The sequence below is a fragment of the Protomyctophum parallelum genome (assembly GCF_964188405.1).
Source record: "Protomyctophum parallelum genome assembly, chromosome: 9".
Lineage (NCBI taxonomy): Eukaryota > Metazoa > Chordata > Actinopteri > Myctophiformes > Myctophidae > Protomyctophum > Protomyctophum parallelum.
In genome coordinates this window covers 40,773,769-40,788,532 of record NC_139706.1, presented here as the reverse complement: position 1 = coordinate 40,788,532, position 14,764 = coordinate 40,773,769, and the positions used below count along the sequence as shown (strand labels likewise).

Here is a 14,764-nt window from a genome sequence, read left to right as displayed (position 1 = left end):
TCCTGTCTGATTTCTTCATCTTCCTGTCGTCACCCGTTCTCACCCTCACACCTTCCTCTTCACGTTTGAGAACCACTGATAGAACCACATATATGTCATACAAGGCAGGGCTGAGTGTACTGAAGAACAACATGCTGGCGGGTCAACACACTCAAATCGCTCATGGACCAACAGCCTATTTTTCCCCAACATTTTTAACATTGCTCTGTCTGTCTGTCTGTCTGTCTGTCTGTCTGTCTGTCTGTCTGTCTGTCTGTCTCTGTCTTTCTTTGTTTCTTCCCCTCCCTCTCTTAATTCTGTCAGCCACACCAAGTCCAGCCCCATGCAAGACCCCGGACACGACCAAGTGGGACAAGCTCTTCTCCATGCTGGAGAACAGTCAAATGCGAGAGAACATGCTACTGCAGTACGCTGATGACATCATCAAGGTGGAGATGGGCTCACTTCGTGGAGAGATGCTGAAGTGAGTTCAACAAACAGAGTTCTGTTCTATTGTAACTACAATCAGTGATTTCAACCTGTAGGCCGCGGACCACTGGTGTGCCATGAGGCTATTGATACTCAAAATACTAAGATTTGAATGATAAATTAACATAAAACTATTCAATAAATTGAAAAGAAAACGTCATTGTAATACCACTAAAAAGGAATCCTATGTTGGTTACATTGAGCCAAGCCCAAAACACAATCAATTGATTGATCATTAAAATAAACATGCTCTGAAAATGCACGCAGCCCACCTATGTGACCGTGTTAAGTGGTCAGATGGGTGGGCCCCGAACACTTTGGAGATGTTCGAGTCAGACCTGATCCAAAGTTATGTCAATGGGATTTACCAGCAGATGTCACACTTTTCACTGTTTTGCCTGTTTTCATTGCTGCTCAAAAGGCTTCCAAACCCCATAGAAAACTCCAGACCACAGAAATCCACTGAATGTTCAAAGTTCAGGTTTTTTGGGTGTAATTGAGGTCATAAAACCTAAAAGAAAAACGAAAAATAAATATAAATGAAAATGAATGTCATGAAACCTTTAACCGTTCATTTCCCATTCATAAGGTTTGTTGCCGAGTACGGAGGTGCCTGCGGTGTGGCCGTGGAGACGGCAGGAAGAAGGATGTCCCTGCAGTTAGAGACCCGTTTACGGGAAACCCTGGAGCATCTCCACCAACGCAACAACATCGTCACACCTGGAAATACCTCTCAGAATCAGCTGGAGGCCTTTCTGCACCAGCTTTTGTCCATGTCCCGGATGCAAGTCTCCCGACTCGCCAAGCTGGAGACCAGCTGCTTGGGGCAGGGACCAGAGCCACTGGCCAGCCCCAAGACGCGATTCCAGGATCCAGATAGAGGAGACAGAGGGACTCCGAAACAGGAAGTGACTTTGCCAGAAGGGGCGGGAGCTCTGGAGAAGACCCTGGCGGCCGTGATAACAGACCTGAAGGAGACCATTGCAGCACTTGAGCAGACCATGAGGTCGTCCAGGCAAAGATTCCTGCCTGCAGGTAAGATACCATGTTTTTGCCGACATCTCTCTCCCTTTGATCTTTTCTCTGTTTCACACTTTCACTCTTGGTCTGTCTACCTTCCCCAGGACCAGACCAGCCTTTGACCCCCAACTCTCTGCGTCATCTTTTTTCCCCCTGTGTTGACACATTTGGGTCACGTTCCAAACAGAAACATGAGACACACCCAGGCCACGCAATGTTCCAGGACGTCCTGCCCACCGTTGTCCTAAATACCTCTTTGCATTTCCTCTGGCTGTGTTCAGGCTCCTCAAGTAGCAACCTATCCCTTCCCCCACTATCATTACTGTCTATCTGGAGAGCTCAAGATCAATTTTTTTCTTGTCGTGACGCGACGCTCTATAGACGCCAGGGTGAATTTATATAATGCTTCTTTTTCAAAGTGATGTTAATGGGATCATTCTGTTCCTTTTCTCAAATAAAAACAAAACACCTCATCTAGTCAAAGGCCAGCTCTTCGAACCCTCTGGTCCAGCTTTGATGGCGCCATTGTCTAATCCTCATTGACTACACTCAGTAATGTACAGCCTCGTGATAATTCTGATTTGGGCATGACATACCCGGAGCAAATAACAACAGAACCAGAATCTCCATACATCTGGAGATCCATAAGGGTCCATTTGGTTTGGATAACAGAGGCCCTGTTTTAACCACTTAAACCCTCTAGATTTAGGACTGCTTCTTTCAGTAACACCAAAAATAGCCGATCTACACGCTTACAACTTAACACGTTTAGATTGGCTGTTTTTGGCTTATGTTGTCCCCGGAATATGGATGCTGGGGTTGAAGTGGTTCAGATAGCAGGTAATTGTGTTCCCCGACATGGCTCTGTTCTGGTTTGACTCACCCTGCATTGGCATGTGGATCAAACAGTGACTCATATTAATCTAAGATTAAAAGGTTGATGAACAGAGGGTGAGTGAGTGAACACAGCTCATGTCTGCTCCTATAGGCGCCGGCCAGTTCAATGAGCCAGCTCTCCTGCGCCACATTAAAACCTCAACACTGTTTAGGTTGCATTACTCAGCTGCACACACACACACACACACACACACACACACACACACACACACACACACACACACACACACATTTATGCAAACAAATAGGCACGCTTAGAGGCACGTGAACCACATACACAAATGTATGGCATAAATGCTGATGCAAGCAAGCACGCATGCACGTGCTGTGCACACATACACACACGCATGCACGCACACGCGCTCACACACACACGCTCTCACACACACACACACACACACACACCGTGTCTATATAGCCCGGCAGTGTAAGATTGGCCTATATACAGAGTGGAAGGAGTCATAATCATTAGCAGGTCGGCACAGAAACCACACCAAAGTACTTCAGGAAAGCAGAACCAGATGGGAGACGTTTTTAACACACACACACACACACACACACACACACACACACACAGAGAGAAAGAGAAAGAGAAAGAGAGAGAGAGAGAGAGAGAGAGAGAGAGAGAGAGAGAGAGAGAGAGAGAGAGAGAGAGAGAGCATGTACAAAATTATTGTTTCTCCACTGTTCCCTAAGGAGGAAGAAACCTGAGAAAAAATGTCAATATTTAGGGAATTGTGGTCTCTGGTAGAGAGAGAGAGAGAGAGAGAGAGAGAGAGAGAGAGAGAGAGAGAGATATTGCCTATTATCTCAACTGCCAGTGCCCACATCCCCATTTTAGACAAAAGACCTTAGACATAAAAGACACTGTGTCAATGTATGTATATTTTTGACAGACAGACAGACATGAACAGTATATACAACTGACAGATGGGGAGATGAAACATGAGAAAAGCTGTACTGCCAACTTAAATATAATGTTAAATTATCAGAAGCATAAACACACACACACACACACAATCCATCTCGTACCTCCCACTGAGCTTTCCTGTCCAAAACTCATAACTCTCGTTGTTTGAGCTGCGGTTGATGAATTATCTCATGGAAGCTAAATCCCTTCTAAGGCCCCACACAGAGAGATCTCTCTCTCTCTCTCTCTCTCTCTCTCTCTCTCTCTGCCTTCAATAACCTTCCATACATGTTGCAGTAAGAGAATGGGTGGGGCACGTGAATGATGTAAAACATGCAGTGGTCCTGACCTAATCTGATCATCAGTTAACAGCTAAAGCTATCATGATGTCAGTTAGACACACAGCCTGGACAATGAGTGTGGGGAAACAGAGAGTAGGTAGAGGGACAGATACACAGTGGGGGGGAGAGAGAGAGAGAGAGGGGGGTGGGGGGGGTAATTTAATTTATTTAGAGAGACTATGTATGATTGATTAATTAAATACATAGGACCACAATGATTGATGACATTATCATGTGACCCTGCTCGCACCTGCAACCTGCACATCTGTCCTTCAGCACTATAGAGTTAATAACAATACAATTCATACAAAGTGTAACTTGAAGGTGACTTGTTTTTTAGGCTTTCCTGGTTTGTGTGAAACTGTGAACACAAACATTGGCCATAGCGATGATTTGAAAAAAGTGGTTAAAATGTGCTGTATTTAATTCAAATTGTGCCAGATGAATATAAATATAAAAACGTCAAAAGCGAATTGGACCAGCACTTTAATGTACCTTTGTAAAGGTGTCTACTAACATATCCCTCATTGGTTTATATTCAACCACCCTATTTATTTTATAATTTTTGACAGCTGCTGAAAGTTGGGGTACCATCAACAGCCAATATGGCAAAATGTTCTAAATTTCATTATGCTTTAAATAGCATGTGACTTGTCAAACTAGGGGGTTTTCATCATGCTGAATCCATGTCCAAAACGAAAAACACTCCTTGGGCTAAAAACGGCCATAGACACTTGCCCAAATGAGCCCAAATGTGCTGACCTCATCACATTTGTGATGACGGCTATGGCCATTTTAAGCCCAAGGAGTGTTTTTCGTGCAAAACTAATCCTTGGAATGGATTCAGAATGATGAAAACCCCCTAGTTTCAATAGTTTGACACGTCACATGCTACTTAAAGCATATTGAAATTTTGAGCATTTTGCCTTATAATGGTTACCCCGACTTTCAGCAGCTGTCAAAAATTCCCCTAGGGTGGTTGAATATAAACCAATGTGGGATATGTTAGTAGACACCTTTACAAACACATTGTTGAAGAAAATTCTTGGTAAGAAATGTATTCCCAGATTGTATTAATATCCCCTGACTAAATGTACATAGCAGTCAACAGAATAGTTTCCAGTGCCACTTACAGTATATGGCAGTGATTCTCAAACCTTTAAGAGTCCATTTGGAACCCCTCAAGGAACCCTGAGGGTCCCTGGACCCTACTTCGAGAACCAGTGTTCTATGGGGCACATGGATGTTCCAAGGGTCTAAAGTAGGGATGTCCACTTTTTTCGTTCCTGATCCGACCCGATACCACAATTTCTGTTAGCGGATACCGAATACCGATACCAGTGTTGTGATCTCGTGTTGTGTTTATAGCTATCTAGCTATATATCTCGTGTTGTGTTTACAGCAGACTCCTCACTCAAATGTGTACTTTTGGGCAACTCGAAAGCAAACTCCACATGCCCCAACATTTTATTTAACTGCCATAGTGTCAACCCCTTACCCTGTGTCGGATCGGTGGTCATATTCGCCGATACCGATATAACCCGATATGACAAATAAGGGCCGATACCGATACTTTTCCGATACCGATACAGTATTGGGACATCTCTAGTCTAAGTTAGACCCAAGTTTAGACCCATAATTCTCTCATAATATGGGGTTGTGGTATACAAAAGTTTGATAGTCCCTGGTCTAAACAAACCATGATATTTATTTCTGTGACTCTACTAACCACTAGTATAACCATGGTTAGTAGAGTAAAGTAAAACTTCAGATTCCAGTGAGAGATGCTTATCTCGCTCTGACGTCTCTGCGGAAAAGTTCAAACAAAGTTCAAACAAAGTTCAAACAAATAACCCTGGGGGCTTAGAGCTGACTGATAATAAATAGTTGATATTAAGGAATATAATAGGCCTTCTTTCTGTATATGAGCAAAATGTAGATCTTCATGTTAAACATTGAAGGAAATTAGGTTTTTTTAAACGCTGCTTATCAACTAATCGGTTAATCAATCGATTAGGCTATCAAAACTTATCAATTAATAAATTAATCGACAATTCCCATCCCTGATTTGAACCGTATTGTAAAATGCGTGATTTTTGCTATTTCACTACGGTGGCTATCACTTTCTCTTACTAAGCCTTTTTCCATATCAATATTTGAACGAGTCACTGGTGCATGCGTTGGTGATGCAAGTTAACAGAAGCCTCCCCTTGCTCTCCTCGTCCACAGGTTGTGAGATGACCCTGCTCTACCCCATGCGCTCCCGTCGCATCTACACCTCCGTCATCCCTGACGTCCCTCTGTCCCTGTCCTCCTTCACCGCCTGCCTGTGGGTCAAGCCCACCGCCGTCTTCAACAGGACTGTGCTGCTCTCCTACGGAAGCCGCCGGAACCCCTACGAGATCCAGCTGCTGCTCAGCGGCAGCTCCGCCCTCTTCACCGTGGGAGGAGAAGCACACCTGGTGGAAGGGCGGGGCATCATCAGAGAGGGCGGGGCTCCCGAGTGGCTCCACCTGTGCGGTGCCTGGAGCTCCCAGCAGGGCCTGACGTCGCTGTGGGCCGACGGCAAGAAGGTGGTCTCTACGGCCGGGGTGGCCGAGGGCCACGTGATACCCGGCGGGGGCTCCCTCCTGCTGGGGCAGGAGAGGAACTGGTGGTCAACAGGAACTGGTTTCTTCAAAGGGTCCCCCTTGAGCACCGGTGGCGGGGTGCCGGGGTTCGAAGACAGGTCCGATCCCAAGCTGGTGTTTGTGGGGAAGATGACCGGCGTGAACGTGTGGGATCGCGTGCTGTCGGAGGAGGAGATCTCCCAGCGGGCTTTGCTGGAGGGCGAGGGCTGTGCGCTGAGGGGGAATGTGGTGGCATGGGGGGTGACGGAGATGGAGCCCCACGGGGGAGCTCAGCTGGTCAACTAAACCCTAATTCTTCAACCTTTTCATTTCAAGGACCCCCCAGTTCGGCATGCATTAAGCCACTGACTCCCATAACTCTGAGAGTGTACAGATGGAACCAATGCCATTTGTACACTCTCAAGAGTCAGGGTCCATTTGGTTCCTAATTACCATCTCTTTGAGAACCACTGAACTAATGGACTACAAAGCTTTCATTCCATCATCATTGATCTGAACCACATCAAAAAGACTCTGAAGCCTGCAGAGGGGACAAACCAACTCACAACTGTTCATAATCATAATCATTCCGATCATCCTCATCAATCATCACCACCACCAATATTACCATATCAATGACTAAGTCTTTGTAATTGTTTTAATCATCAACATCAATGTCTTTATCATCATCATTGTTATCCTCATGATTGTCGTCGTTTAATTAATATGTCATATCATCTCAGTTATAATCATCATCATCATCATCATCATGAACGCTGATGCTGCCAGACAGCATTTATAAGTTGGAGAAAGCCAATGCTGTGGGATACTGAAGTTGTTTGGTGAAATGCTTTTATATCCCACATGTAATTATGACAGCCAGAGGCTGTAACACACACACATGCATACACACATGCACGTACGTGCGCACAACACACACACAAACAAACACGTACTCATGCACGCACGCACTCACGCACGCACTCACGCACGCACACACACGCACACACACACTTAAGGACTTAACTAAGACTGGAAAGTCTATTGTTTAGGGACTATATTTACTGAGCCAATAGATAAAGAGTGATCAAATATGTCATGCTTAAAGAGCACAATAAAGACTTGTGTGTGTCGATGTTAAGGAGGTAGTCCACCATCTGGTATCTGCCCTGCACATGTGATCGCTGTCAGGTGGAGGCCATGCACGTCCAAAACCGCTACTCATCAGGAAACGGTAAAAAAAAAAAATGCACCTTCCAATGGATCCAAAAGTAGGTCGGGGAAATATGTGTCGCCACCCATTTGTGGACACATTTGTGTGTCACCAGTAAATAAATATCCTTTTATTATTTTTATTTTTATTCTGAATATTATTTCAAAGCATAATAAAGAAGAAATGCAATATACAAATACAAATAAAAATCGTTAGACGATATGGCGCGCTGTGAGCTTGTAGATCTACAAAAACAGGGGGAAAAAAAAGGAAAAAAAAAACATTTGAATGTCCAAAGTGCCTTTGCTGAGTGTGTGCATATGATATGGATGCCTACAGTGACTACAGTATGAAATGTTAGTGTAAGTAAAAGAAAACGAAAAGAATGTTTTTTCTATCTTTCAAATACATTTTTGTATATTAACTTAATAGTTAAAATAGAGGTTAACTCTTATGTGGTGCAGTAAATGTATGCCATTCAACATCCTATTTGATAATTTTATTAATGCAGGCTAAAACTGCTGTATACGTAGTGCATGAGTCCTTTCGAGCATAGCCTGCGAATAGAGAAGAAGCTTAAAAGGCAGTTACATTAATTTCTTTTAAAAGGTGACTTAATTGTTTAAGCTTTTTAAAGTGTCTTTTGAAACATTTGCATTTGCAACTTTGTATTCCTCAGAATGTTTACATTCCTATGATGAGACAGACAATTTTATTTTATTTTCCTGTCTTGTAATTCTTCCGTAGTTTTCATATAATTGTAGGGATTATGTGTGTTTCCGTTTTGGTTTTGTTTTTGTTTCTTGGGATTTTAAATAATGTGTACCAATAGATAATGATGATACTAGCTAGCTTCACATCCATTTTGGGACAAAATGGTTAAGAATTTGAACAGAGAAGCTGTGGACAATGTTTACAGAGTAATGGATAATCTAATGTGACTTGTATCATAATGTAAATTGTGTTTGCTGTTCTTATTGATCTTGTTAACAAGTAAGATTGAATGTATTTGTACATAAATGTTTTTCTTTAAGCATTACGTAAATGGTGGGATGGAGAGGAATTTTATTAATAAAATCTACAACTTCAAAATGGTGAATACCGAGTAACTTAATAGGCTACTGTCAATTCAGAAAATCCATATGCCCACATCTGATTATTTTTTTTGCATACTCTATATGAGCATTAATAGTTATTAGAGGATAATTAAAGTTATACAGTCATCCGTCAATTATTACAGATATTAATATTATTCAAGTACAGAAGACATTCTACTCTAGGGTTCTACGGTTAAATCCAGACCTTTTTCCAATGTTGTAAACTAAGTAACTAAGTACATTTACTTACATACTGTATTTAAGTACATTTCTGAGGTATTTGTACTTAACTTCCACTACATCTACAGTACTCTACTAAATGTAAGATCCAAATAGTGTAGCCTACTTTTTACTCCACTAGATTTATTTGAAAACTTTAGGTACTAAGTTACTTAACCACTTCAGCTCGCATTTCGATGTATCAGTCACATCATGGTCAGATGTGACTGATACATTGAAACGTTGTCTCATTATTACTTGCACCCTGATAATAATAAGGGCTTAAACTGTCCGAGTTGCTCCAGTGCCTTCCTTCCTCCTGCCCTGCCTCTGAGATGCACCAGACTGGCCTGCCATATACAGTAGGCTTGAGGCACGGTTGGAACTCCCTTCTGCTGACTAATGAAAGCTCATGAAATGTAGACGACTTAGTTATAGTCACCACCTAGTCATACTGAATGCTTAGTCCTGATAGACTGCCACACACTGCCTAAGCCAATGGGAATGTAGTATGATTGCCTGCCTCCTAAGCTGTGCCACACGCACGGCGAAAGGGCTGATTTCCGCACCATAGCGAGCAAGCTTTACCACCGGAGCCTCGAAGCGAAAACAGCTGTTATGGTCTGGACAGCAGGAAAGCCACAACAAAACACAGTCATTGAACCACGCACAGAACATCGGAAACGAACGCAAAAAAGGCCACGAGGCGCAAGGTTGTGCACACAAACATACACGTTACTAAAATAATAATCATACTGGGGGGAGTACACAACGGAGACAAGAACACAACGGAGACAGCGCTTCACCTTCTTTCTAATTATTTGTTCGGCCCAAAAAATTGTCTGAGGCTTACAGGTCTTTAAATAAATACCTTTTAAAACGTCTATGGGGAAAATGCATGGGAAATTCTCCCTCGTCATTCTGAAAGGGGGCGTGACTGCGACGCTCTATAACTGCACAGCAGCTTTGCCAATAGGACTGATAAGCTATATGCCTAATACAGTAATGAAACATAGGCCTACAAATGAGTCTGATTAACACAAAAACTGGTAAACTTTTTGTGGAAGAAAACAGTTTTTCATGTGTCTATGAAGTGACAGTACATCATTAGGCACCTTTAGTTGTTTTTATGTGCAATGGTGTATTAACTTGCCCAGGCGGTGGCGTAACTGTCTGGGCACCCGACTGGTAATCCAGTCGCAGTGTGCCGCGGGTTCGACTCCCGAGCCCGACACGGCCTTTACTGCATGTCTTCCCCCATCTCTCTCCCGTTTCCTGTCAGCCTGTCCCTTCAAAAACCAATAAAAAGGCAGAAAGGGAGTCTACCAACGCGCCTCAAGCCTGAAACGGCTGATCCGGTGCTTCACAGGTGCAGGGACCAATAAAAAGGCGTAAGCCGCAAAAAAAATCTAAAAAAGAAAAAGAAAAAAAGAAAAGGTGTATTAACTTTGTATTTAGGGTTTCTTCCTGGAGGCTGAACCCTTGACAGTCAAACGGGCCAATGAAGTAAACAGTAATATAGTGACGCCACACAATCAGCCTAACCCCTCCCTCTTTATCATACAACTACAGCTGTGGGTGCGGCTTCAGTTCAGGTGGATCACCACCCACCAGGCAAACCAGGCATACTTAATGAACCGGTGGGCGTGTCTACATAAAAGCATGATTTTAACAAATACTGTACACTTTTGGGGAAAAGTTCTTCCCCCTTATATTGTAATAATACCTGATGATCATGTTTTAGGGTGGAACATTTTTAAGGTATTATCTGCTGTTTGAATCTGTAGCAGACTGGAATTGTTCATGAGCTGTTAAAAAAACATATCAGCCGGGGTACACCACACAGACATCAGACATGCGTCCACATGTCGGTCATGCGCTGCTCCCGTGCTAGCGGTTATGGTTAGGTTAGGGTTTGAGGTGGGTTGTCGTTTGTCGGACCAATGACTAGTCTGAACTACGTACTGCGCCCCACACCGACTGCATATGTCACAGTAGGGGAGAGACAGGAGATCTGGAACTTTAACAGCTGCAACATACAAAACTTTACTACCTTTACCTTAACATCAGGCTTCAGGTAGAGAAGGAAGGACATTAAAACCTCCTTGTTAAGTCAACATGTTGGAATGGGTTGTGTGTGTGTGTGAGTGAGAGAGAGAGAGAGCAGAGAGAGAGAGAGAGAGCAGAGAGAGAGAGTATATACTCTACTTGATAATGAGTCCAATGTGGTTTACTGTAGTTAACGGTGAAACCTTTACACTGTATCCTGCTGAGTTTCCTGTATTCGGCGCACGCACGCACACACGCAGACACGCACACACACACACACACACACACACACACACACACACACACACACGTAACTGACCACCTCACATAGCCCGTCCTCGACCTCACCCGAACCTCATTACCTCATCACCCCACTTCCTCAAGTCAGGCTTGCTGGGACTGTTATTAGTTTTGCAGGCTATGTGCGGATTTATATATACAAACGCACGTGTGTATGTGCGTGTGTGCATGTGTGCATGTGTGTGTGTGTAAGCAGATTACTGTATAGACTCTATAGTACACATACTCTATAGTATGTGTATAGCGTACTGTCAGGCTGTCATAAACTACTCTACTGCATCGTACAAGAGTGTCGCACAAAAGTAGTGAAAATCTCGTCGCATTTTTTCTGCCTTAACACATTGACCATCATTGACTGCAAAAAAACGCAATCATAGATTTTACACTGCTCATATTAGGAATATCTGGAATATCTGACCTGTTTTTATTGTTTGTTTGTTTCTCTATTCCTTTCCCCCATTTCTTGAAAGTGCAAATGATTGTAGCGTTGTATGAAAAATAATTCTGCAAACTTTGTTTTACACATGCAGTGTTGTATAGTGAGTTGTATTAGGAGTGAGGGGTAGAGAAGGGAGGCGAGGTAGGGGGTCACAGGCTTGTTAAGGAGACAAAGAGAGGGTTAAATATGTAGCATATGTTGGATCAGTCACAGCAATGCCACAGGAGGGGGTAAACTGTCAAAAATAGTTCTAGGCAGCATTTATAACATTAATGCACTCCAAATGTGTGTGAATTTGATTTAACAGAGGCATCTATTCTCTCTAGTCTGGGCTTCATCTTTCTGTGTCTGACATCTAGTGTGTGTGTGTGAGAGAGAGAGAGAGAGAGAGAGAGAGAGAGAGAGAGAGAGAGAGAGAGAGAGAGAGAGAGAGAGAGAGAGAGTGTGTGCACATTCATCATTATCACATTTAGTTAAGGCTGGGCTGGGCACTATATGGTTTGTTTTCCAATGATTTTGACAATGATTTTGGAGTGGTTATACGGGCAGACGGTTAGGTTAAGGATGTGGGGAGAATCCTATAGTGGGACATATGTGATTTCTAGGGTGGCCATCGAGTGATGACCCTCTGTGCTAGGCAAAGTCTCTCTGCCCAACAATGGAACGGAACATGGCTGGCCCCCTGGGCGCGTTCCTGGATGTTTTCCAAAAATAATGAAAGTACAGTACAGTAACTATAACAATACATGTATAGTAGTTTACAAACATTGAGACTGCACGCACAGGTGTCGGTTTCATGTAATCAATTCCCAACAGATCCCCAAACCTGTTGTTTTGGGAGGCACTGGTTTCAGTTCAGTCAACCTCCTGTGTGTTGGCTGGTGAGCCACAGAGACGCACCCTAGTGTGCACCCTTCAACCTCCTGTGTGTTGGCTGGTGAGCCACAGAGACGCACCCTAGTGTGCACCCTTCCTCCCAGGTGCTTCAGTGTTTATTCCAAATAACACTACATGTTTATGCCCTATCTTGAGAGATAGCTGAGAAATAGCTGAGTGTTCCAACCAGGCTAAGTGTTCCTTGCTTTGCTCACAATTTAAATAGTGAGCAAAACAGGTGCAAACAGTTAGTGATGATTAGTTGGGTGTGTTTGTTTGGTCTCCCAGGGTAAAGCCTGTGAAAGTGCACCCCCTCCCCCCTCTCTGATGAACAGCCATGTGGATAACCCACTCAGGATGTTGATATCCAGAGGTCTGGATGAGCTCAGGATCCAGGACCTCCAGGACTCAAAATGCTTCCCAGTCATCTAGGTACCCAGCCAGGCAGGATACAGTGGCTGGTTGGACATGATAAGACACTGGTTTCACCCTGCTTACATCCTGAAAGCATCCACAAAGTATGAAAGTCCAAGCATAACACTGCAAAGTCCTCTGCAGGTGGTACTCCTACTAGGGCTTGGCAAACAGTGGTAAGGTTTGGACATAATACTCAATATGGATAGGTCTAACTGTTCGTCACACAGCATGCAGATAACTCAAAGGTGACGCAGTACAGTAAGATGTTCTGCAATTTGTGCCATTGATCAGTGCCAACCAAAGAACACACACAAAAGAAAATCACGTGAAAAGGTACTATCCTAGCGACCATCACCATGCTGAGTGTATGAAAATGCAGACTAAAATTAACGTTAGTCCAGCAAGTGCTGCCACTAATTTTGTCCAACATGCACCAGCGGGGCGCTACCAAAGAAAGACATTTCTTTGCGGGCATTGTCCCATATATACTTTATAAAGAAAGACAGGATTAAAGTCTTGGGTTTGATTCCCGCTGGGGATGCTGTGGATGCTGGGGGCATATGTTCTCTCCGCCGTGTCATCAGTGCACATACCCTGGGTGGGGTTGGCAAAACGGCCTTTCTGTGTGGAGTTTGCATGTTCTCCCTGTGTCCCCTAGGCCAAGGGTAGGTACCCTCACAAAAACCATGCAGCAATCCTGGTCTCTACACTGCCTCCCCCAGGCCAGCTGGGGCGCATGATGGAGGGGAAAGGAACTGGTTGGAATAACGTGTTCCTTCCACATGCTACGTCCAACCGGGGAAACTCCCCCCTGTCTGGTGAAAAGAAGCGGCTTGGACTCCTAATGCATAGAAGGAAGCATGAGGTCATTCCGCTGCTCTCCCCAGGTTGGCAGAGGGAGTGTAGTGCCCAGGATTACATTAGATAATTGACACTGGGTGAAAAAATGGGTTGCAAAATTGTGGGATAAAAGAAAAAAATCACACCCGTGTGAACTGAGTGTTGCAAAAAAGTGTACAGAAAGTGTTAAAATTATGTTTTTATTTGGCCACACCCACCCGTTCATTAAGTATACCTGGTTTTCACCTTAGCACCACCTTAACTTCAACTTAACTCAACTTAACTTAAGCCTCTCCCACAGCTGTGTGTGATATGATGGTTAGGGTTATGATGTCACAATAATTGTATATTTTCAATTGGGCCTTTTGACAGCTTTCAGTAAGAAACCAAAAATACACAGGGAAGACATTTGAATATTCTAACCACCTGGGGGTCCATTAGAGTAATGTTAACTCATACAAAACAGAAAAAGTACAAACATTTTGGCACTCCATCTTTAATGGTATAATGCTGTCAGTTTCTACGTACAATGCAGTACAGACATTGCATGAAAACATATATAATTGACAGTCTTTATAGTGGTTCTATTCCATTGGATGTCCTTTTCCTGACACAACAGCTCACAAATCGTGCTGCTGTGTTTGCACATTACTGTACTTCATGCAGCGCATATGAGAGTGTTTTGCTCTCAGTCATGTTTTCAAACTCTCTTTGGGTGTTTGCAATCTGAGGGAAGTATGTGTCTCTGATATCTTGCTACAGTTGGCAGGTAGTTAGAAAATGCAGCTGCGTTTTCACCTCATCATGTGTGCAGCAGGAGGTGCACAGTCTGCCTTCTCACTTGGCAGCCTTTCTGAGTGAAGAGGTTTTGAGGTGTGAGTCTGTATAATAGTCAAGGACCTCATTAGTTCAGTCACAGTGTCAGGTATTCTGCCACTGTGTATTCTCTGGCCAAATAGCATTCCAACTTGCCAATAAAAAATACTTTTATTTTTTGTTTACTTATAAATGTGTTTAGTCAAGGTTTCATTTGATTTAATTTGGTTTTACAGCCACCAGACAGCAACGC

The 14,764-nt window shown here is 43.5% G+C and overlaps 2 protein-coding genes across 2 annotated transcripts in view; one reads left to right on the top strand and one right to left on the bottom strand.

Moving 5' to 3' along the window:
* Positions 1 to 8,550, top strand: part of ptx3a (pentraxin 3, long a) — a 13,488-nt gene extending 4,938 nt beyond the window's left edge. The window contains exons 2-4 of the mRNA XM_083773324.1: positions 304 to 463; positions 1,058 to 1,503; positions 5,866 to 8,550. Coding sequence (XP_083629450.1) covers positions 304 to 463; positions 1,058 to 1,503; positions 5,866 to 6,551 — 1,292 coding nt within the window. The 3' untranslated portion in view covers positions 6,552 to 8,550. The remainder of the gene's footprint in view (positions 1 to 303; positions 464 to 1,057; positions 1,504 to 5,865) is intronic.
* The window catches only part of veph1 (ventricular zone expressed PH domain-containing 1), a 147,461-nt gene that overhangs the window by 121,810 nt on the left and 10,887 nt on the right, over positions 1 to 14,764 (bottom strand). The gene's annotated exons all lie outside the window — the stretch shown is intronic.